We start from the raw sequence: 23,041 nt of genomic DNA, 5'->3' as shown, positions 1-23,041 counted from the left end.
GTGTTTCCGGTTCTCTAAAGGTATAGCCAGGTTAATATTAAACATGTTAGTAAAAATAAAATGATGTCCCTGTATAATCTAATAATGTAGGCGGAGAAAACATTACAGAAAGTGAACATTATCGTAAATGTCTTGAAATTCCTACTTTACTTTAGTGTCGTAAACTATTCAATATTTTTGTCTGTCTTCTATCTTACGGTGTTTAATATTTGCCTTATTTCACTTGACTTAGGCAATAGAGGGAAACACGTGAATATTAATTATCTTGGCGTGGAATTAGCACGATGCCGGATCTTCATCTAAATTCTAAGACAACACGGAAGATCACATTTACAACGTTTAGAAGCAGTCGTGCCTCATCCGGGATTCGAACCCTCGATCGTGACTTCTCTGTAACGTTGGAAGTGCGCTGCTTTCCTGTTAAGTAGACTCCTGACGACTTAAATCTTTGTCACAAAAATAAATATAAACTGCTGAAATTATACATGGGCGCAAATTTGTCAATTCTTAGACCACCAGAAAATGACAACATATTAACTCAAATTATGTTTCAAGTTCAAGTAGGGGTATAAGCAACAAATAAAACTTCTTTCAACGTATATAAACTATGAATGATAGTAGATTACCAAAATAACTTTTAAGTTACAACTCCCTAGAGCGTAGAAAAATAGACAGACTAAGAGTTGATCTCGGACTTGAAGGCTAGATGCCATTATTTAAGTCATAATCAGACATCGAGATTTTGGACCCGATAGAATAAGTTGACTAAGTCCATACTATAGGTAGCTTTTTCACTGTGTTAGAGGGGGATGGGAGTCGGCAGAAGAAGAGCCATGTGTACATGAAACCCAGTTCAGTCCAGTCTGATGGTGCTGTACAGTGACGTTCCAAAAAAAAGCAACTAATTTATCAAACATTAAAGTAAAACGATTGTTAGAGGATAAAATTCTATATAACCAAAAAATTAATGTTTACATACATTAAAATGAAAAAACCTGTAATGCGAAATTTTCAAAATAAATTAATATGCATTTCCTTTCGGCTTCTGTCATAAGCACAAGTGCAATACTTACTCAACATACATAACAATCCTACACAATATACACAACTTATGAAGTACAATACATGGTATTGTTACAATGTAGCCTACTACAACACACATTCTGAAGGTCTCAAAACTAAATTTTCTTCGGTAGTCGGCAAGACAAAGTTCATATTGGGAGACGCTCCGCTCTACATCACATGATGTAATGGATTTATTTTATTTTAGTAGGTTATTTTACGACGCTTTATCAACATCTTAGGTTATTTAGCGTCTGAATGAGATGAAGATGATAATGCCAGTGAAATGAGTCTGCGGTCCAGCACCGAAAGTTACCCAGGATTTGTTCACATTGGGTTGAGGGGAAAACCCAGGAAAAAACCTCAACCAGGTAACTTGCCCCGACCGGCAATCGAACTCGGCCCACCTGATTTCGCGGCCAGACGCGCTAACCGTTACTCCACAGGTGTGGATGATGTAATGGATGCAAAACGAAAAAACACTAAGTCATTGAAATCTATTTTCGCTAACCCAGCAGTGTCCGTGGACTTCTTCCCTGCTAGCATGTCTTTTATGTCACAGAATATCGCATATATTCTTAGACTAATCACATAGATGCAAAGATCAAAACTAGACTACTAGCTATCTCCTGTCCTCTCTTCTGATAGAGTGAACTAGGTGTACGGGACTGTTTTTATTATCAGAACAGTACCTCCTCTCCCTGCCTTACGAGTATGACTGAGTTAATAAGCACATGGGACGACAGGTAGGTTGCTACCATCACTGCCCCCACCCACTACCGTCCTGCTTTCCAACTTGAAATCGCACTGTTTTCATCTATCGGGTCTAAAGTCTCTAAGCCTAGTCATAATATATGCTAAGCAGTGAACATGGGGTTGGATATGATTGGGACGTTGGCGCATGCCTCCTGCATCGACAGTGGTCCACCCCCTCGTCTTCACTTGTCTTACGGAAACAGACTCGTGCTGGAGAGTTCAATCTTGCGAAGGCAGGCATACGACTGGTAGCCTTTGAAACTCACTCTGCAGTTTTTGTACCGTTACATTTTCTTCAAGTCGGTTTTGGCAGGACGAATTCGTCCTGGTTTTGGTGAGTTATCAGTTGTGCCTTGTCATATTTTATTAATGTTTCTCTTTTATCACATATTACAGTAAAATGACAAAACGACAATTCCAAGTTTAAAGTTTGTTTGAAATCGTATATACAGGCTAATTATAGGACTGTAGTCGCCAAAAGAAGTGAAGTACCAGTACTTAAAACATCACTGAATATAGTAGGATATTCAATTCATTTGTTCAATATACACAATATTTTCGATAATACAAGTTATGTCTCGGGTAAATGTTAGTTTCCAGACATGTCCAGGCCTTGGTATTCATATGCAACTTCAATTTCGTAAATATTTCGCTAAAAGAGAATATGACTACAGTATACTATCATATCATATCATATCATATCATATCATATCATATCATATCATATCATATCATATCATATCATATCATATCATATCATATCATATCATATCATGTATCGTATCATATCTTGTATCGTATCATATCATATATCATATCATAGCCTATATCATATATCATATATCATATCATATCATATCATATCATATCATATCATATCATATCATATCATATCATATCATATCATATCATATCATATCATATCATATCATATCATATCATATCATATCATATTATATCATATATCATATATCATATCCAGGGAAAGGATTTATATGTAAATACATATTTACTTATAAAGCTAATATAATTTATATTTTGCATTATCTTTATGTTTCACAATGTGTAGGGTTGAAAAATCCTACTTTTATTTTCCATATTTTTCCATATTTTAGAGTTTAGTACATATTTTCGTTAATTTCCATATATTTTCCATATTTCATATAAAACAGTCCATATTATATTAGGTTTAACAATAAAACAAAACAAAATTCCATTAACTTTTAAAAATACATTTCAACAATAGAGATTTAAACACATGTTCAGTAATCCCTTTAACATCAGAGTTATTTGAAAATTAGCAGTCCTATCAACAATGGGAAAGTAAGTTACAAAACTGTATTAATTTAATTTAAAATTTTTAACAGACTTCAGTTGTGCAGCTCAACAGTTAAATGCCAGTCAGAGTACACATAGGTTCAGTTTTGTAAATCATACTATAAAGACGGTAAATATGCCAAAAGTACGTCATTCAGTCAATTTAAAATCAAAACTAACAAGTTACATTTCAGAATTTAAAGAAGATGGTTTATCAACTGACAATAAAATATTATTTTGTAATTTGTGTCAGTGTGCAGTATCATCTACACAAAAGTTCCTGGTGCAACAACACATTACAACTAGTAAACATCAGGCCAACAAACAACTAAATTCCAAGCAGAGACAATTGTTTTTAACACAACCAACAACATCGAATGTAAGATCTGAGTTTAACATCGACCTGTGCCGTTCTCTCATCTCTGCTGATATTCCTCTCTACAAACTAAAGAATAAGGTCTTCAGGGAATTCCTTGAAAAATATACTCAACATACAATCCCGGATGAGTCAACACTTAGGAAGACGTATGCTCCATCCATCTACGATGAGACAATACAGAAGATAAGAGATGAAATTAAAGATAGTTCAATTTGGGTTTCCATTGATGAGACTCCCGACAAAGAAGGTAGACTTGTTGGTAATGTAGTTATCGGTTTGTTAAGTGAACAATATTCTGAACGAATTCTTTTACATTGTGATGTTCTAGAAAAGTGCAATAACAAAACTATAGTTAAACTGTTCAACGAAGCTATGGGTATCCTGTGGCCAAAGGGTATTATGTACGATAATGTGTTATTCTTTATTAGCGATGCTGCCCCTTATATGGTCAAAGCTGGACAAGCATTATCTGTTGTATATCCTAAATTGACTCATTTTACTTGTGTGGCGCATGCATTTCATCGTGTGGCAGAAGTGGTCAGAGACAATTTCCCTAAAGTAGATTTGTTGATTTCATCAGTGAAAAAAGTATTTCTCAAAGCTCCCAGTAGAGTTAACGTGTTGAAAGAAATGTACCCTGAAATTCCATTGCCACCAAAGCCAATTTTAACTAGATGGGGTACATGGCTAGAAGCAGTTGAATATTATGCCGAACGTATAGACTCTATTAACAATGTTCTCCTTACATTGGACTCTGAAGATGCAGTCTCAATTGATACTGCGAAAACAGTTACCTGTGACATAAGTGTGAAGAATGACTTAGCTCACATTCAGCATACATTTTCATGCATCATAAAAACGCTCAAAAGTCTCCAAAATAGGCACCTTTCACTATCTGAAAGTTTTGAAATTATAAATAGTACTGTGGAACAACTGAATCGTGGTAGAGGTAAAGTTGCAGATGCAGTAAGAGCTAAGGTGGACACTGTACTTTCAAAAAACCCTGGATATGAAGAACTACAAAAGGTTGTTGCTGTGATGAGTGGTGAATCAACAGTGAAGATTAACTTGGACTTATCCCCAGCAGACATTGTGAAATTGAATTATGTACCAGTTACTTCTTGTGACGTCGAACGCTCTTTTAGTCAGTATAAATCTATCCTCAGAGACAATAGAAGAAGATTCACTTTTCAGCACTTGAAAGAAATGTTTGTAACCTATTGTTATGGTAACAGACAATAAAAATTGTGTTTTGTTGAAACTACATTGGAAGATAAGGTACGTCCATTATATTTTTTGTTTAGTTTGATTAAAATGTACCAATATTTAACGTACATAGTCATTTTTTTATAATTTTAAGTCCATATTTAATTCCATATTTTGGTAAAAATCCATATTTAATTCCATATTTTGGTAAAAATAACTACATATATATTTACATATTTCATATATTTTTAGTCCATATAAATCCGTTCCCTGATCATATCATATCATATCATTTCATATATCATATCATTATCATATATCATATCATATCATATGAAGGGTACACGGGAATAACGATCAAGGTCCATTTTATAAAGTTTCGAGAAAAACGAATTTTAAAGTTTAAGCACTTAATACTTTCTTATGTGTGTATTTAATATAAATTGACGTAGTGGAATGTCAAGAACGATTATTTCTTATTACTAGCTGGACCACATGATAGTACTTCCTTTCCACTATAATATGGCATTATTAACTCAATTTCGATTTTTGATGGACCTTGATCGTTTTTCCCGTGTACCCTTCATATATAATATAATATCATATCATATCATATCATATCATATCATATATCATATCATATCATATCATATCATATCATATCATATCATATCATATCATATCATATCATATCATATCATTTCATATGTCATATCATATCATATCATATCATATCATATCATATCATATCATATCATATCATATCATATCATATCATATCATATCATATCATATCATATGACTACTGTATACGATCTCCGAATTATTAATGAAGACGGTAAGAATGTAATGTAACCATAGCACGGGGTTCTTATAAAGTAACTTAGCCTCACACGAACAGTGACACTGACAATATTTTGAACTCTGACGATAGTACTGACCTGCATGATTATACTGATTGACTAACAAGAAACATTCATGAGATGATGACAAATTCAGATGTCGAGCATCAGTATTAGCAATTTTGATGGCAGTACTTGTCTGTGAGGTGATCGTATTTCATTACCGGCCTCACTGAGAAAATGGAAGCTGGAGGTTAAGTTATGTTAAGGTTGGCAAGTTTGACTTTGTTATTTTTAGTTAGTGTCAGAAGCGTCATTTTTGGGGTGGGGGCACGAACTTAAGATTAAAAAAATTAATAACTGAGTAGTGCCGGTACTGATAAAGAGAAAAGTGTGAGAACTCTCCTGTTAATATGTCACTTCAATTTATAAACACTTAAGAAACAAAAGACGAACTACTTAATGCCTTTGCTCAAATGAAACGAAGCCGTTATCCTTTGGTACAATAGTGGGTATTAGGTACTTATCTTATATATAAAAGTCAATGTGGCTATATATGTATGTATGTATGTATGTATGTATGTATGTATGTATGTATGTATGTATGTATGTATGTATGTATGTATGTATGTATGTATGTATGTATGTATGTATGTATGTATGTATGTATGTATGTATGTATGTATTCTATACAAATCTACACGCTTTGACCGATGTTTGCCAAAGTTTGCACATTTAACCTTCATAACCAGGAGAACAACATAGGCTACATTAAAATTCTGCAAATGGACGTTAAATTAATAAAATTATATACGATCAAACATTCATGTGTAATATTAAAATGCAATTTTCTACAGTCAATTGTTCTTTATTATTGTCTGTTATATTCAACATCGGCTTTCATGAGGCCATGGAAATTATAACATGAAATTAAATAACATTGTTGATACACATTATGAAGGCTAAAACTAAATAATTCGTGCAATAGATATCTTTACTCAGCCCAGGAACGTATTATGAATTTCTCAATGCAGTTGTACATAGTGAGAAGACTGTGTTTTATCCAACTGAATTCTTGAATTCTTTCAAATCACAAGGATTGCTACCATATAATTTAATACTTAATATTGAATCACCAGTAGTACTATTGTGAAATACCGACTCACCAAAATTATACAATGAAACAAGAATTGGTGTGAAAAACTCATTCAGAACGTAGTAATAGAAGTGACAATATTAACTGACAAAACGAAGATGATGTTTTTATCCACGCATTCTTATGATGCCCACTAACATGCGTTTCGACTTTAAGTAACAGCAATTTCAGTGCGACTAACATTTGTAATGGTCATATTAAAATTAAGCTCAAAGACAGTTGTTCAAAGTTGCATACATTAACTTAAAAACTCCGTGTTTTTCACATTCTCAACTACATTTTATACAAAGAAGTAGGAAAAAAAAAAAAAAAGATTTTACACACATCAAAAAGAAATTCAATGATACTTTTGTCATATTGCTAATGTAGTATGTGAATATACGTAAACCGACTGAAAATAACACTGTCAGGTCAGATAGTACAAATAAAAATAATATCATACGTCTCTCAAAATATTGTTGTTCGTGTCCGAAAATGTGTTACTGCGAAATTCTAACTGTATAATCACGTTGCCAATGTAGTATGTTATGCGTTGTGGAAATAATCTCTTAATTTCTGAAAAACTGGTATATTAGTCTCTATGTTAAAAAATGATTTATTGCGAGTTTATATTGTATCTGTATTCTGTTTATGAAATGAATTTGTGAGATATAGTTTCTCAAGTCATATTAAAAAAAATAGGCATGCAGCAGTCAAGGGGTAAAAAAAATCTTCCAATATAAATTAAATGATATATCTAGACTATATACTGATTCTTTGGTACGACCGAAAAGTCTAACAACCAGTTTAATTAAAAAAAGAAGCAAAAAGAACAACTCGGGCAACGCCGGGTGCTTTCAGCTAGTTGTAAATAAAAGTAATTCTTTTGTTAAATTAAATATTTATTTATCTGTAGTAATGTCACGAGAGGTCTGAGATCTGCCGATAAATCTCAGACCTCGAGTGACATTTATTAGGACTATTTCGTGAATAAAATAAAAATGTAAATAATATATCCCTAAAATTCGATCACAAAATATTAATAATTGTATATTTACGAATACTTAACCTATTCAGACAGTGTGAAGTTGAAATAAATGAATATCGATTACTGCGATAAAGAAATTCGATGTTATTATTCAGTAATGCCAATTGCGAAAAGCGAAATACAGGTTTAACAATGTTAATTACATGTACTGCACTTTTCTCTTATTATTATAATATAAATACATTTTCATTATCTGCTGAAATCATGATTTAATTTAAAATTTTATAATATAATTACAGTAACCTGATTAATACATTAATTAAATGAAGAATTGTTGAAAACGCAGTTATCTAATCTGAATGAAGGAATGTAATTTTTTTTCAGATAGCCTACAATGGACATGGAATTGGAAGATGAAGATTTATTTTATAGGCTACAGTTATAGGTTAGATTACCTGTGTGAGCACGAGCAGTGTCAGCTGTGCCTTATTTCGACCGTTAACTACGTGCTACAGGAAAGCATTTTTTATAGCTCGACAAACGCATTCTCGCTGTAGTGTGTAACGGAACTAACGCTGCATCTACACAGTTCAATATTCCAATCGCGTATGCATGCAATCTGGGAACAATATTGAAAGAATCAAGTTTAAAACATACGTTAAATTAAGATGCATGAAGATTTTATGTCTACATGGAGCGCCGTTTTGAACGTCGTCTTCACTGCGTAAATATATTAATTAATATTAATATCAATCTTGCATTCATTGCTTTAAAGTTGAAAGAAATGTTTAACCGTATAGTTGCATCTTAATGTATTCATGATCATCAATTTACGGGGAAACAGTTGGCGACAACGACTAAACAAAAGAACGACCATGCGATAAATTGATAGCGATAAATCTAGCTGCAAAAATTATCGCAAAGTGTGACTGTGATTGGTTGGAATTCAAAATTTCATTACACTTCATTGGTCGAAAATGGAATGACGTCATATAAACGAAATAGTCAATAAAATCGTATGTGTTTGTTTGTTCACATATAGGCCTATGTCAAATAACAACAAGGACACGTAAATTACTTATCGTATAAGTAGGATATGAAGTTAAAACTAGGCGTGTGTGTTGAAACTGGAAATGACCTATACTGCGAAGTGGAATAAACTTGGCCACAAGAAAGAATAAATAACATCATGAATATCGGCTTTATTTGTGGTTTAAAATAATAAAGCATAAGAAATTAAGAAAAAATAATGAACTTTAAACATTCTTAGTAAAAATGACCAGTCGCATTGAAGGCTTCCAAGCATTACGAAAATTTAAAACTTATGATTTTATATTGAAAACTAATAATATAGTACGTTTACCTTCAAAATAACCAATTGTTAACAACTAAAGAAGTGCAGTGATTTTTGGATGGATCATTAAACGTTTAAATGCTTTTTCCCAACAATTTTACATTTTGGACTTGGTCACTTTTACCAAGAAACCAACGATATATTCAGTGCGTCTGTCACGGTATAGGCTAACCATCACTTCTTTTTTGTTTTATGTCAAGTTTACCCCAGTTTGGGGTACGGTATGGAAAATAGTTAATTTCAGAGAAAATAGAGGAGTAACGCAGAATATACAGTAGAACGTTCGGAGTTTAGAAAATACCACAGGATATATAGTAGAGATGAACAAAACTAAATGCCACTCTCGCTCGCTGTATTCTTTGCACTTGTCTTTCGAGTCTCGTCTCGTAACTCTCGTGCGCTTCGAGTATTGCTCATCATTCTCGAAATAGCATTTGGTCGGCGTGGAAAGATTTCGTAACTTTGAATAACACACATAATAAAATTGAAATAAATAATATTAGAGATGTTTAATTGAGACAAAAAGACAAAACAAAATAGTATCGTAGTTATCAAAATGTTCTGGTTCTGTGAGCAGATATTACCTATGGTTATATAAATAGAAAAAAAAAAGTTCTCAAATAAATTTGCATATCTAAGAAACATAAAACATAACGGCAGATAAAGCGTTAATATTTTTTTACTTGAGATTGTACACTTGATCTCAAACATGCGGAAAAAAATCCTAGTCTTGTAATAAGGGCGTAGTAATTAAATAAAGATTGGGGAACGGATTATACACTGAAAGGTAGAGATGATGTTTCTAATGGGCTATTTGATTGTTTATACATATATAACAGTTGCCAAAACAGATAAAAGTTCAGTCTGGTATAAACAACTGTGACGTTTCAAGGCTGCTTGATGTTCGAGAGTTGATAACTACCGATGTCTTGAACGTCGCATGATTCACTCACAAGCAGTCAACGACGTATGCAATACTCCCGTGCTCATTTTCGGCTTTGCGAGCGCTGTTACTCTTGCTGTCTCGATCAACTCTAGTACCCATCCTGCATCGTAATGAATTTGAAGAGGTACCTACATTTGGTAGCGATATTCATTTTCTCAAGTCAGTTATAAAGGCTGGTTGGTTCGTTGTGCTAGCGACATGTTACACGAGGCCAGCGCGACGTGTTATTGTGACGGAAGGATAGCCTCCTTTCCCGGTCCCCCCCTCAAGCTTGCGAGTCTAGGCCGTAGCCATGCCTCTAGAGGCTTCTGCTAGAAGCCTCGCACTAAACTCTTCATCCTGGAATGACTGTCGACAGTGAATTTAATATATATGGAAGGCAGTAGCGGCTCGCCGTAAAAAGAATAGGTGAAGTGCTGTTTACATACACAAATGCATGAACAGTTTTACCAATATAATGAGTGGGCCTACTATTCTTAAACTACGTACAGTTTTAATAGTTCTAGAACACATGCAAATAGGAAAATTAATTTATTTAAGGACTCACCCAATTTCTTGCATACCAAGTCAATCCTCCTATCTTTTAAAGCAGCAAGCCTATCGATGATGTCTTCATAAAATGTCTGAGTTTAACTAAGGGTGGACAGTATATCTCTACGCAAAGCTATGGGGCTAATGATGAAAGTCTCTCCTGTGATGTAGCATTCCGAGTGAAATTTTCAATCTCTTCACACAGAAAAGCTTCTTTCATCGGAAGAATTTTTTAAAGTTATTTTATACAACTTCTGTACTTTCTTAGCACTTTTTAGAACAAATAACAAATGGAACTGTAGGTCGTCCAGAATTTAAACCATCTTTTCTATCTTCATATTTAAGTCTACAAAACGACATTTCTAATAAATTACAAACCGTGTCATTTTCGGGATATATATTTCACACTCATTAATCAACATTTTCTATGTACTGGTACCTAAGTATTTGTACAGTATAATAGCATTATGATGTAGGATTAATACACTATGTACACTTATCACTAATATATTCTAAATATATTAAATAATAAGTTAATATATACGTACACAATATTAAACTACATGCGTATATTTATGCGCGTGTTAAACTTTCAAATACAAGAGTTGGAACAAAACTGACAAGATCACGAGCTCATGAGAAAAAATAATACACGCGGAGGAAAACAACTTTTAAACTTTGCGAATGTATGTGGGGTGTATTCCTGATAAAATAACATTGAGCCAGCTAATTTGCCACTGCAGGGGTGGATGCTTGGAAACAAGAAATGAGGATACTATTCTCGAGTCGGGTAGTACATACTGTAAAATTTCTCAGCCCTTAAACAATAGCCCCAGGCCTTGGAGACGACCTGCAACCCTTCTCTATTATTAGTACCGTTAGATCTGCAAACTGGTTACTCCACCTACAAGAAGTCTGACAGTTCTCCGTAACTGAAAGACTGAGAAACGCACTTCACTTATACAATCTTTCTTTAGTGCGTGACGTCACGTTACCATGGAAACCAAGTAGTGTATGAGAATGGGAGCCCAAATAATTTCACCTGCACAGTATTGTAAGTTCCAATAGACATCGCTCGGCGCTCGTAACAGTTGACATTATTCTATTCAGCGGACGGTTACAGGTACTATTTATACAACTAAACACTGTTTATAACGACAGAAAAGAAAACTTTTTCTTATTTTAGAAATACGATATCGGTAATAACTGGAATTAATTATTAATATGAGATAAAATTGTGTTTTACATGTAAATACGTGAAGTAACACTTCACCTATTTCACCTGAATAACCGCCCCTGATGGAAGGATCGGAATGAAATCTAGTGTTTCGATACATCGTTATTATGAACTTATATACCTACTGTTACTGGATAAAACAATTTTTTTTTGGGTAGGTAAGTCTTAAAAGCATCTTAAGAGCTTCGCCACTGGAATAAACCTGAAATTCTACTTTGATAATATGGATCTTTCAATGAAAAATCTCAGGCCTCACTGGGACACGAACCTGGACCGCCTGTGTGACAACTAACAATATTAGTACAAAAATCATACTTATCGCACAATTTTGAATTTAGATATGTATGACGTGGTTTTGTAATATTGCTGTCTTCATAAGGATTAACGTCTGATAATTGTAATGTATTAACTTCGAGAAATCAGGCGCGATTCATCCCAAGTTCCTTAACTTATGAACTTTCCTCCTTACAGATGAGAGATGGAACGTGGCTTCTGGGTCACACTTGCATTGTTGACATTGACAGTCGTGTCTTCGGCTGCCGGCTACCAGCGTGTAACCGGACCCCTCGAGTCCATCACTGCCTGCTTCCTAGCAGAGTACGCTCGCTGGAGGAAGCTGGAGCAAGTTGTCTTGTTCGGGCGTCCTGCACCCGGTAAGGCCTCAGTGATTACTATCGGAGGAACATTAGATTTAGGACATGCCTGTCAAACTCGTGCTCCCAAGGCGCGAACGAATACGGAGGGAGTGGTTACTAGTCTCCTGACTGCTTCATGTCCCTTACATTCCAATGACTCGACGTAGATATCATAGGTAGGGACCGAATTTTTATGTAATTACATATTATATTCCTTTCAACCTAACCGTACACAAATTATAAATCTTTGTGAATCGTGTAATTACCATTAATATATTAAAATTTGATACTACATATTTTTACATATTTACCCCCACATTACATATTATGTCTTGGTATTACATAAATCTACATATTTAGAGGTTTTATTCATTTTTACTTCTCTAAAAGGGGGAAAAAAACTTCCGCTGGAGAAGTTTACAATTTGAAATACACAGATTTAAAAAGCCTTTTTACCTACCCAAGAAAGGATATATTTCGGGATGAAACATAACGTCCTTAGTTCCAGAAAGTAATAGAGGCACTCATCCCATACTACCCACTGTAAATATGAGTGAACAAAAGGCAACCTTTCTTATACAACTAACTTGTATTGTAAAAATCACTCAGAAAGTAGCGTTGCTTTCATGCGGTGGAGTGGGACGAGGACGACATGATTTGTCTCGAACTATAATTATTCTGCACACGTCTTAACAAGCCGTTCCCATGCAATTTGCAACCTTACCCATCCTCTTCCTAATCCTTCCAGGGAAAACCCGTGTCAAGTCTGACATGAGCCTCAATAAAATAGCCGACTTTTGAAAAGAACCTGGAGTGAAGGAACAAACTGGAGAGATGTTGAAAGAATAAAATAAGTAGCTTTTCAGATTATTGCTTGATTTCTTTACTTTAAATTGAGTATTAGAAAGTAAGGTTCTTGGCTGGAATAATCCTACCCTTCTGAATGAGACAGTTTGTAAATGCCTAGGCCTATAGTTTGAGCTTTTAGTAGGTACTTTGTTTCTTGCAGGGAGCAGCTAAAATGCATGTGTCCCATATCTCCTCTTATTTTCTCGTAATCCAGTAAAGCGAAACAGTGCTCTAGTACTGTTGTGTCATTCATTTCACTCAATTCTCTAGTTTTAGTACTTACAGTATAAAGTGCAAGTGAATTTATCTACTGCTTTTAACTGAGTAAAATGGCCCCTCTATCTTCAATCCTAACGACAAAAATAAAATTATGGATTGCGATGGACGAAGCTTTCACTACAGATGGAAAAATAGTAATTTGTCAAGTGTGCGGTAAAAAAGTCGGGTACTCTATGAAATCACATCTTGAGAGCCTTACCTATTCTATACCTGCCAGATATTGATATTAAATATTTTCATGATTTTACATATTTTGGTACATATTCAGCTTATTTTTCTTACATAAATATGTACATATTTCACAGTTTGATATTACATAAAAATGCGGTCCCTAGTCATAGGTAGATAAAAGGTAGGGCCAGGCACTTGAACGTAAACACAGCTGTTCTACTAGTAACAGTCGCGGCTAGTACTGTGCATATACTGGGTGTTCAGTTCAAAATGTGTCTTGGCTCGCTGTATGCCGTCATGTGGCTAGGCGATGAGCCTAGAGAATTCAATCTTCCTACACTTCCGCAAAGGCGTATTACCTAAATGCGAGAGAAGTTGCCTAGCAAGTACGGCGTTCATTCTGAAGATTACTTACCGACACGTACGGTAACCCCAGTAGTGGCAAGAATGTGAACTGTTTGGAAATACGTACTGTCGGGATATGGGGAGAGGGTTAAGACGATTACTTACGTATTTGTTGACATTAACTTCGACGGTCAACATGGACACGGAGCATTTGATTTGTGTTGTGGAATGTTGTCGTGCGCAACCGATGATAACAAATACCCTGCATACGACTTGCCGGCGCAAAACACAGTTCGAAAGAGGTTATGGTAGCACACAGACCGTACAGACCGCCATCTGTTGCTACGACGTTCAAGTTATACCGTACACGTTCTCAAGTTCAGATTGAAGAACGCCTTAAATAATAGGCAACTTCTCTAACATATAAGCTGAAACTCGCTTCAAATCGGTGACGCAACAACAGTGACGTCATGACACACTTTGAAATGAACACCCAGTACTTTGCACCCATATTTTGGAATATGCTTATTATTGTAAACAATAAAAGTTATAAAAAAACTTTCATTAAAAGTTGTTTCTTTATAAAAATAGTTTTCAATGATATCTTCAGTGACCTATGGTCCCATTTGAAATTTCGAAGTTGACCACAGGTACCCCTACTTCCGGTTCGTTACGGAAAATGTTACTACTACCAATCGATTCTTTACATAGGTTTTGGTTATCAATTTTTTTTTATGAACAACCAGTACCATATAATTTTCGAGAAAAAAGCCTGATACGGGTGATCTCAAATACCCTTTGCACGGATTATATTCACATATCTGATATGTGTATCGTATGACTGTAGATCAGGGATGCGATGCTTACTTGTAATTGCGAGCGCGAGCTTTTTTTTAGCTCCCTTCACGTGCGCGGCGCTTTTTTGCCTGAGCCACATTGCTACTACAGCAATAAGAAAAGGTGTGCAGTACATATAACATTGCAGTTCATGACAGATTGCAAGTGAGCTCACAATAAAGCTTTGAATAAGGAATAGGGGGTTAATTTTTTATGTATTGAACATAGCGGTGTCCATACCTGTGGAGTAACGGTCAGCGTCTGGCCGCGAAACCAGGTGGCCCGGGTTCGAATCCCGGTCGGGGCAAGTTACCTGGTTGAGGTTTTTTCCGGGGTTTTCCCTCAATCCAATACGAGCAAATGCTAGGTAACTTTCGGTGCTGGACCCCGGACTCATTATCACCTTCATTTCATTCAGACGCTAAATAACCTAGATGTTGATACAGCGTGGTAAAATAACCCAATAAAAAAACATGGCGATGAAGCAAGTGTTTAATATGCGAAAAAAAATCAATATCAAACGTGATTTTGAGAGACAATACGAAGACGAATATAGACATTATTTGGAAGAAGAGATAAATATTGACGAAGTTTGTAATTTCTTCATTGCCTCTCTCATGCAGGACACTATTTTAAACTGCTTAAGGATTTGAACACATATCTTGCGATTAGATTTTCATATGAAATAAGACGAAGTTTGTACAGTATGTCTTGGTTTCCTCTCTCATTTTCGAACATTGCACAAAATAGCCAGTATATATATTATATATATAGTGTGTGTTATTTATACGTATGTTTTGTGATTGTTTAGTGATATTTTTATTTAAGTAGGTTATTTTACGACGCTGTATCAACATCTCAGATTATTTAGCGTCTGAATGAGGTGAAGGTGATAATGACAGTGAAATGAGTCCGGGTCCAGCACCGAAAGTTACCCAGCATTTTCTCAAATTGTGTTGAGGGAAAACCCCGGAAAAAACCTTAACCGGGTAACTTTTCCCGACCGGGATTCGAACCCGGGCCACCTGGTTTCGCGGCCAGACGCGCTAACCATTATTCCACAGGTGTGGATTTAGTGATATTAATAACAAGAAATTTATCTGTACTCATTACTGTGCGTAACTTCGCAAGACATGTACTTGACATCCTTATCCAGCTTAAGCATAGAGGCGCAGGAAGAGATGGAACTAAGAGGAAAGATACTGAAAATGTTTAAGGAAAGGGAAAGAGACTCGGGAAACTTGAACCGATCATAAGGCCTCTGACCGGTTTTCAACAGACTCGGTTATTTTAGTTTACATGCTTCATTTCCACGTACTGTTGGGATGCCTATGGAGCAGGGCGCAGTTTGTAGTATCTTGATATGCCCCCCATGTTCGAACATTGCATGGCACTAATCTGTACAGTAATGGCAAAAAAACCGGACCGCCCTTGTAGCTGATTCCAGAGCCTTGTTCACTCCAGAGCACGATAGACTGGTAACTAAGACTTTCGTGGTTCGAATCCTGCCTGGGAAGGAAACTTTTTTTTGTTCCTTATTCAAATTTATTCCCAATACTTTTCGATTGCAGCGATATTTTACTACTTAATTAACTTATTATTCCCAGAACATGAATTTTACCAGCTATCGAAAAGTATTGGGAATAAATCTGGATAAGGAACAAAAAAAAAGTTTCCTTCCCAGGCAGGATTCGAACCACGTAAGTCTTAGTTACCTGTCTATCGTGCTCTGGAGTGAACAAGGCTCTGCAATAAGCTACAAGGGTCGGTCCGGTTTTTTTTTTGTCACTACTGTACATCCCTGATGGCTGCGTTGGGATATCTGTGTAGTGAATCGTTATGCGCTCATGATCAAGGTCAAGTTCTTCTGCTGTGATTGCGAGCTAATATCGTGTCGTCTCTGCTGTAGATGCTTATAAAATAACAAACATAAATTGTGCTTATCATGCATCTCCCTAAAGCATGGAATGCGTTTCCGGGCACATGGACTTTCAATGGAACAAGGCCGGTGTGATTGTATTGTATGTGCTGTGCTAGAAAGAACTTCGTTTTGTGTGCAGAAAAAACATATTTTACAAAATAAAAACTTTATACCAGAACTAAAAATTAAGGTTATTACTTACTAAATTTGAAATTTGAGTAAGACGTTAGAATAATAGTTATTTTTTCAGTAACAGTGAATGATTAACGAGATATCCTCAAATAAAGCTTTAGTATTGACTTATATATGCCTTTTGTTTTCTAATGACAAATATATTCGGAACTACCGATACCTTGAGTTTCGCTGCACTTGTTACAAATAAATGTCATTGGCTTAAATCTATTATATTTTCAATTATAGTATCGTTCACTTATGCTGAGAGATATGGACATGAAGCTAGCCGGCATTTTCTGAGGGCTTTTTAGTGAATTACTCCGATGTAGCACTGAATAGCGTCAGTATGCAGGAATAACGAAAATAACCCGAGAGTCAGTATTGCTTAAACTTTTATTTATATTCTAATGATTCTCGCCTCTTAAAAATTCTAATATATGAACTATATATACTTACAAATGGCTTTTAAGGAACCCGCAGGTTCACTGCTGCCCTCACATAAGCCCGCCATCGGTCCCTATCCCGTGCAAGATTAATCCAGTCTCTGTCATCACATCCCATCTCCCTCAAATTCATTTTAATATTATCCTCCCATCTACGTCTCGGCCTCTTCAAAGGTAAAAAACTATATATATACAGGATATTTCCGGACTAGTGTTACAAACTTTCAGGGATGATGAGGAAGGCCACATGTATCAATTTGAGATAAGGAACCCTGGTCCGGAAATGACTGAGTCGAAAGTTATAAGTAAAAATAGTTGTCTGGAAATGGAATTATAATTTGGCACCACGTGCCCTCCTTCCCTTAACCTTTGATACAGTCTTGGAAAGATGGTATGGGCCGGATGTCTCCTACGTGGTTAGTTGAGCCGATACACTCTGTGAGCTTGTCTACTGTTCCCATTGGCTCATCCGTATTCGAAAATCAGGTCTGCTTATTCCTCTCTCGTGTACTCCTCACTTGGACTGATCGACTGGATACTGCAACTTGTACACATACATTGCTGTCTACAGACGTGCATATCAGGACCGACCATTTCCGTTACACATTACGCCATCTGCATTGCTTTAGTGTAGTTTCCTGTCCCCACCCTCAGACAGCGCACTGAATGTAATACTGTAAGTAGACAACGTAAACAACGTCAGATGAATATAGTATGTGTAAGATGTACAGAGAAATACACATAAATAAGGTGTACAGAGGAATAAAATTATTTCATTTCCACAGAACTATTTTTTCTTGTAACTTTCTACTCGGTCATTTCCGGACCAGGGTTCCTTATCTCAAATTGATACATGTGCCCTTCCCCATCATCCCTGAAAGTTTGTAACACTAACCTGGAAACACCCTGTATATATAACTACGGTATATATACAATATATATATATATAATATATATTTATAGTCTATGTATATGTATGTGTGTGTGTGAGATGTAATACGAAATTGAAGTTTCTTACAGTCATCATCATCAGAAGCAACAAACACAATAATTACAGTCTGAAGCATTCGTTGCTTGTGGAACTTTGGTGCAGAAAAATTGGAAGACCTGTGTTGATATCATAATTTTATGCATGATGAGATTTGTTTATTTTAGTTATTCATTTGCAACTAATTTAAGTTGAACTATAAACATTTAGATATAAGTTCTTATTAAGTCCCCAACATTTGAAATATTAAGATAATGCAGTGATATTAGTAATGCTTTCGCAGTATCTCTATCAATTAAAAGCGCACAGTTTAATTTGTTGATAATAGAAGCGAACTTACAGATAACTTGGGTCAGATCTGTTCTCTTTCAGCCCAGTAGTGAGTTGTAAATAATATGAAATATTTTGTATTCACATTTAATATAATTTCACCGATACTTTCTCCAATATTTCCTGTATGCAATCAAAATTTCTTCTTCATTTATTTATAAAATTTAGACAAAATATGCCAGCCAAACCCGAATTTCCCCATCATCCGACAAGACTGCCGAGATTGCAGCCTACGTTTGCGTTCGCTCAACATGCATCGAGGACGTGACAGACTGCATGCGTCACCTCGCGGTGGTTTGTGTCTCCCAATCTGCCGGTTGCGTGTCGGATGTTAGGTCATACCTCAGTTGAATAACGTTTTGAAGAATAACTTGAAAAAAAGTGTCATTTTAGATAGAACAAAACTTGAAAAAAAAGTGTCATTTTAGATAGAACAAAACCATACAATAGCCCTGATATATCAGTTTCGGACAAAGAAGACCCATTCCTCTCTGATACTGCCGCAACGAATACACGTCATCAAACGATGGTGACCACAATGTTATCTGTATAAAAAGAGAGACATAGCCATATTCTTTGTATTTTAGCTATAAATGGGGCAGATGCCACAAGTTAGTTCCTCTACTTTCTTTTATGAAAATAAGCTCATAAAACATAGAATGTCATAACCTGTCAGTAGGCCTAAGTCCTGGAGTCTTGTGTTCTAAAAAAATCACTTCCTATGTCAATCTCGAAATTTTAATTTCCGTTCACATTTGACGGTACGGTTAACAGATAAATGATAATTTGACAGGACTTCAAATACCTTATGTATATATGTGTATGTATGTATGTATGTATGTATGTATGTATGTATGTATGTATGTATGTATGTATGTATGTATGTATGTATGTATGTATGTATATGTGTATATGTACCTATATGACGGACTTCAGATATGGAGGGTAGCTGTGAATACACTGAATAAGCAGTCGCGGACAGCCGATGAGGGGTGGTCCTCCATCTCGGGGGTTGGGCGAATGGCCAACAACCCATCACCGTAAAAAACTGCTTGTTACGAAATCTCAAAAAGTTCGAGGAATATCACTTTTGTTGACGTCGTACAAAATTTTGTCCAATATTCTTTTGAGAAGATTAACTCCATATGTAGATGAAATTATTGGGGATCATCAATGTGGTTTTACGCGTAATAGATCAACTATTGACCAGATATTTTGTATTCGACAGATAATGGAGAAAAATGGGAGTATAAAGGTACAGTGCATCAATTATTCATATATTTCAAAAAGGCATATGGCTCGGTTAAGAGAGAAGATTTGTATAATATTCTTATTGAATTTGGTATTCCCAAGAAACTAGTTCTATTAATTAAAATGTGTCTCAGTGAAACGTAGAGCAGGGTCCGTGTAGGTCAGTTTCTGTCAGATGCGTTTCCAATTCACTGTGGGCTGAAGCAAGGAGATGCACTATCACCTTTACTTTTGAACTTTACTCTATAGTATGCCATTAGGAAAGTCCAGGGTAACAGAGGGTTTGGAATTGAACGGGTTACATCAGCTGCTTGTCTATGCGGATGACGTGAATATGTTAGGAGAAAATCCACAAACGATTAGGGAAAATACGGGAATTTTACTGGAAGCAAATAAAGGGATAGGTTTGGAAGTAAATCCCGAAAAAACAAAGTATATGATTATGTTTCGTGACGAGAATATTGTACGAAATGGAAATATAAAAATTGAAAATTTATCCTTCGAAGAGGTGGAAAAATTCAAATACCTGGGAGCAACAGTAACAAATATAAATGATACTCGGGAGGAAATTAAACACAGAATAAATATGGGAAATACCTGTTATTATTCCGTTGAGAAACTTTTATCATCCAGTCTGCTGTCAAAAAATCTGAAAGTTCGAATTTATAAAACAGTTATATTACCGATTGTTCTTTATGGTTGTGAAACTTGGACTCTCACTTTGAGAGAGGAACATAGGTTAAGGATGTTTGAGAATAAAATGCTTAGGAAAATATCTGGGGCTAAGAGGGATGAAGTTACAGGAGAATGGAGAAAGCTACACAACACAGAACTGCACGCATTGTATTCCTCACATGACATAATTAGGAACATCAAATCCAGACGTTTGAGATGGGCAGGGCATGTAACACGTATGGGCGAATCCAGAAATGCATATAGAGTGTTAATTGGGAGGCCGGAGGGAAAAAGACCTTTGGAGAGTCCGAGACGTAGATGGGAAGATAATATTAAAATGAATTTGAGGGAGGTGGAATATGATGATAGAGACTGGATTAATCTTGCACAGGATAGGGACCGATGGCGGACTTATGTGAGGGCGGTAACGAACCTCCGGGTTTCTTAAAAGCCAGTAAGTAAGTAGGCCTAATTGTTCCTAGCTCTCAATGAAGTAATAGATTGAATGGAATATATTGAAGTTGTGGAACTGAACTGTTTATAGACAGTGGTTAATGCCGAGAAGCCTTTGAAAGATGTCCATTATCTGTTGGTACAAAAAAAATACATCTCTTGTTTTACCATTGCAGAAGTGCTTGCAAAAGTGTAAATATACTGAATATAATTAATGTTACATTAAATTTAATAAGCACTGTTTTAATGAAATATCGTATTCCTATTTTTGCAGATAGAGAATTGAATTCTGCAATAATTGATATTCTAACCGCTTCAAGAATTTAGAATCAGCGGGCAGTTTTAAACATCACAAAATGGACTTCATGAAACCGGAGTAGTCTGTATCGCCGCGTGTTTTATTCTTGGATATGTCGCTGATGGAATTGTTATTAAGGTAAACGTCAGCAGTGACAATTTCCTTTCCAGATACCTTGAATCCCCTGTATATCTTCGCTACTGGGACTCCTGGGTGTAGCCATCTTTTATGCATCGAGAGTAAACATGTCGGTTGCTGTAGTAACCATAACGCTCTATAATTTGCTAGCCATTGCTTATACGCCCGCTCTCATTTGCGCTGAATGTCTCGACGTTATGAATTTTCTCTCTTCACTCAATTTCACTCGCAAATTTTTTTCAATTTAACTTCACGACTGCTGATTATTGCTCAATTGAGGTTGTAGTCTGGTTCGTTACAAACGCTTCACACCACTGTGAACGTTCTATCGCACCACGTTCTATAGTTACACTTTCTCTGCTGCCGTGTGACCGGCCAATTCGTACAACTTCCTCCTCCCTCTCGTATAGCTAGATGACGCCACCCTCTCCAACTCAATTTCACGTTGGATACATTTCCTATCCTTCATCTGTCGATCACCGTTTACTTCATTGGAATATACTATAGTTTAGAAATTATAGGTGCGAAAAACTTTCCTGAAAATGTGTCTGTCGACTTTCTGGGATAGGCACCCTAGTACTGCACCGAACTTACAGAGATATTCACGTCAAAACAGTTACTGCACAGATGGTAAAAAGGTGTTCTATAGAGTTGGATAACACAGTAATATTTGTTGCAGAAATCCTGCGGTTCGTACGTAGTATGAACAAACGCGGGGTGTTTGTTACTCTACAAGATTTCGCGGACCCGAAGTTACCTTCCGCTTTACACATCCAGCGTCACAGGCTGGGCGCCATGGTCATGATGGGAGACCAGAGTTCGACAGCAGCCGATGACTTCCTAGAGCAGGTAGCACTCTTCCATGCATTGTATATAACTGAATTCAATGATATTCCAATTCAAAATTACTTCATTACAGTTAATTTAATTATAAAAACCAGAAAAATATTTGTGTATATCTGCATTTTATTTTGTGTGTAAACTGAGGAAGAGAATAGAAGTACTTGAAAAAATACCTCCCAACTGCTCTCATACATACTGTCAAGACAGCCGAAAATTTAACTACAGTTTGCGTTAAAAATCTCACGGAGTTAGTTTCTTGGAAAAATTATGTGGTAATATAGCAGTATCGTAGTATGGCTGTATTTTCCATTATAAAAGGTATGTATCATCATCATCATCATCATCATCATCATCATCATCACCACCATCATCAAAAACTAAGAAAGGGAACTTTATTGAACTTCTGTAGAGTACCAACACTCATCTAGGGATCAGAAACATGGTCTCTGAAATCATAACAAAATAACAGAATCCGTTTCTAATAAAAAAAAAAGAATGGAAGCCCCTGAAATTAAACTTGTGAGACTTGTGGTATGATACAAACTGCTAGATTACGACCGAAATGTAGCCTATAGATTGGTGTTTAGGAAAAGCCTAGTCTGTTAGAAATAATAGAAAATTATGCACAAAGATGGCATGAACATGTACTAAGGATGGA

At 35.8% G+C, this 23,041-nt stretch overlaps 1 protein-coding gene across 1 annotated transcript in view; it reads left to right on the top strand.

Annotated features, from left to right (window-relative positions):
• LOC138704557 (probable glutamate receptor) overlaps window positions 1-23,041 on the top strand; it is a 148,329-nt gene that overhangs the window by 107,545 nt on the left and 17,743 nt on the right. Inside the window, exons 2-3 of the mRNA XM_069832590.1 lie at window positions 12,225-12,406; window positions 22,220-22,389. Coding sequence (XP_069688691.1) covers window positions 12,232-12,406; window positions 22,220-22,389 — 345 coding nt within the window. The 5' untranslated portion in view covers window positions 12,225-12,231. The remainder of the gene's footprint in view (window positions 1-12,224; window positions 12,407-22,219; window positions 22,390-23,041) is intronic.

This window comes from Periplaneta americana, chromosome 1, assembly GCF_040183065.1.
Source record: "Periplaneta americana isolate PAMFEO1 chromosome 1, P.americana_PAMFEO1_priV1, whole genome shotgun sequence".
NCBI classification, from domain to species: domain Eukaryota; kingdom Metazoa; phylum Arthropoda; class Insecta; order Blattodea; family Blattidae; genus Periplaneta; species Periplaneta americana.
The sequence above is the reverse complement of the archived record's forward strand: the minus strand, read 5'-3'. Positions and strand labels throughout refer to the sequence as shown.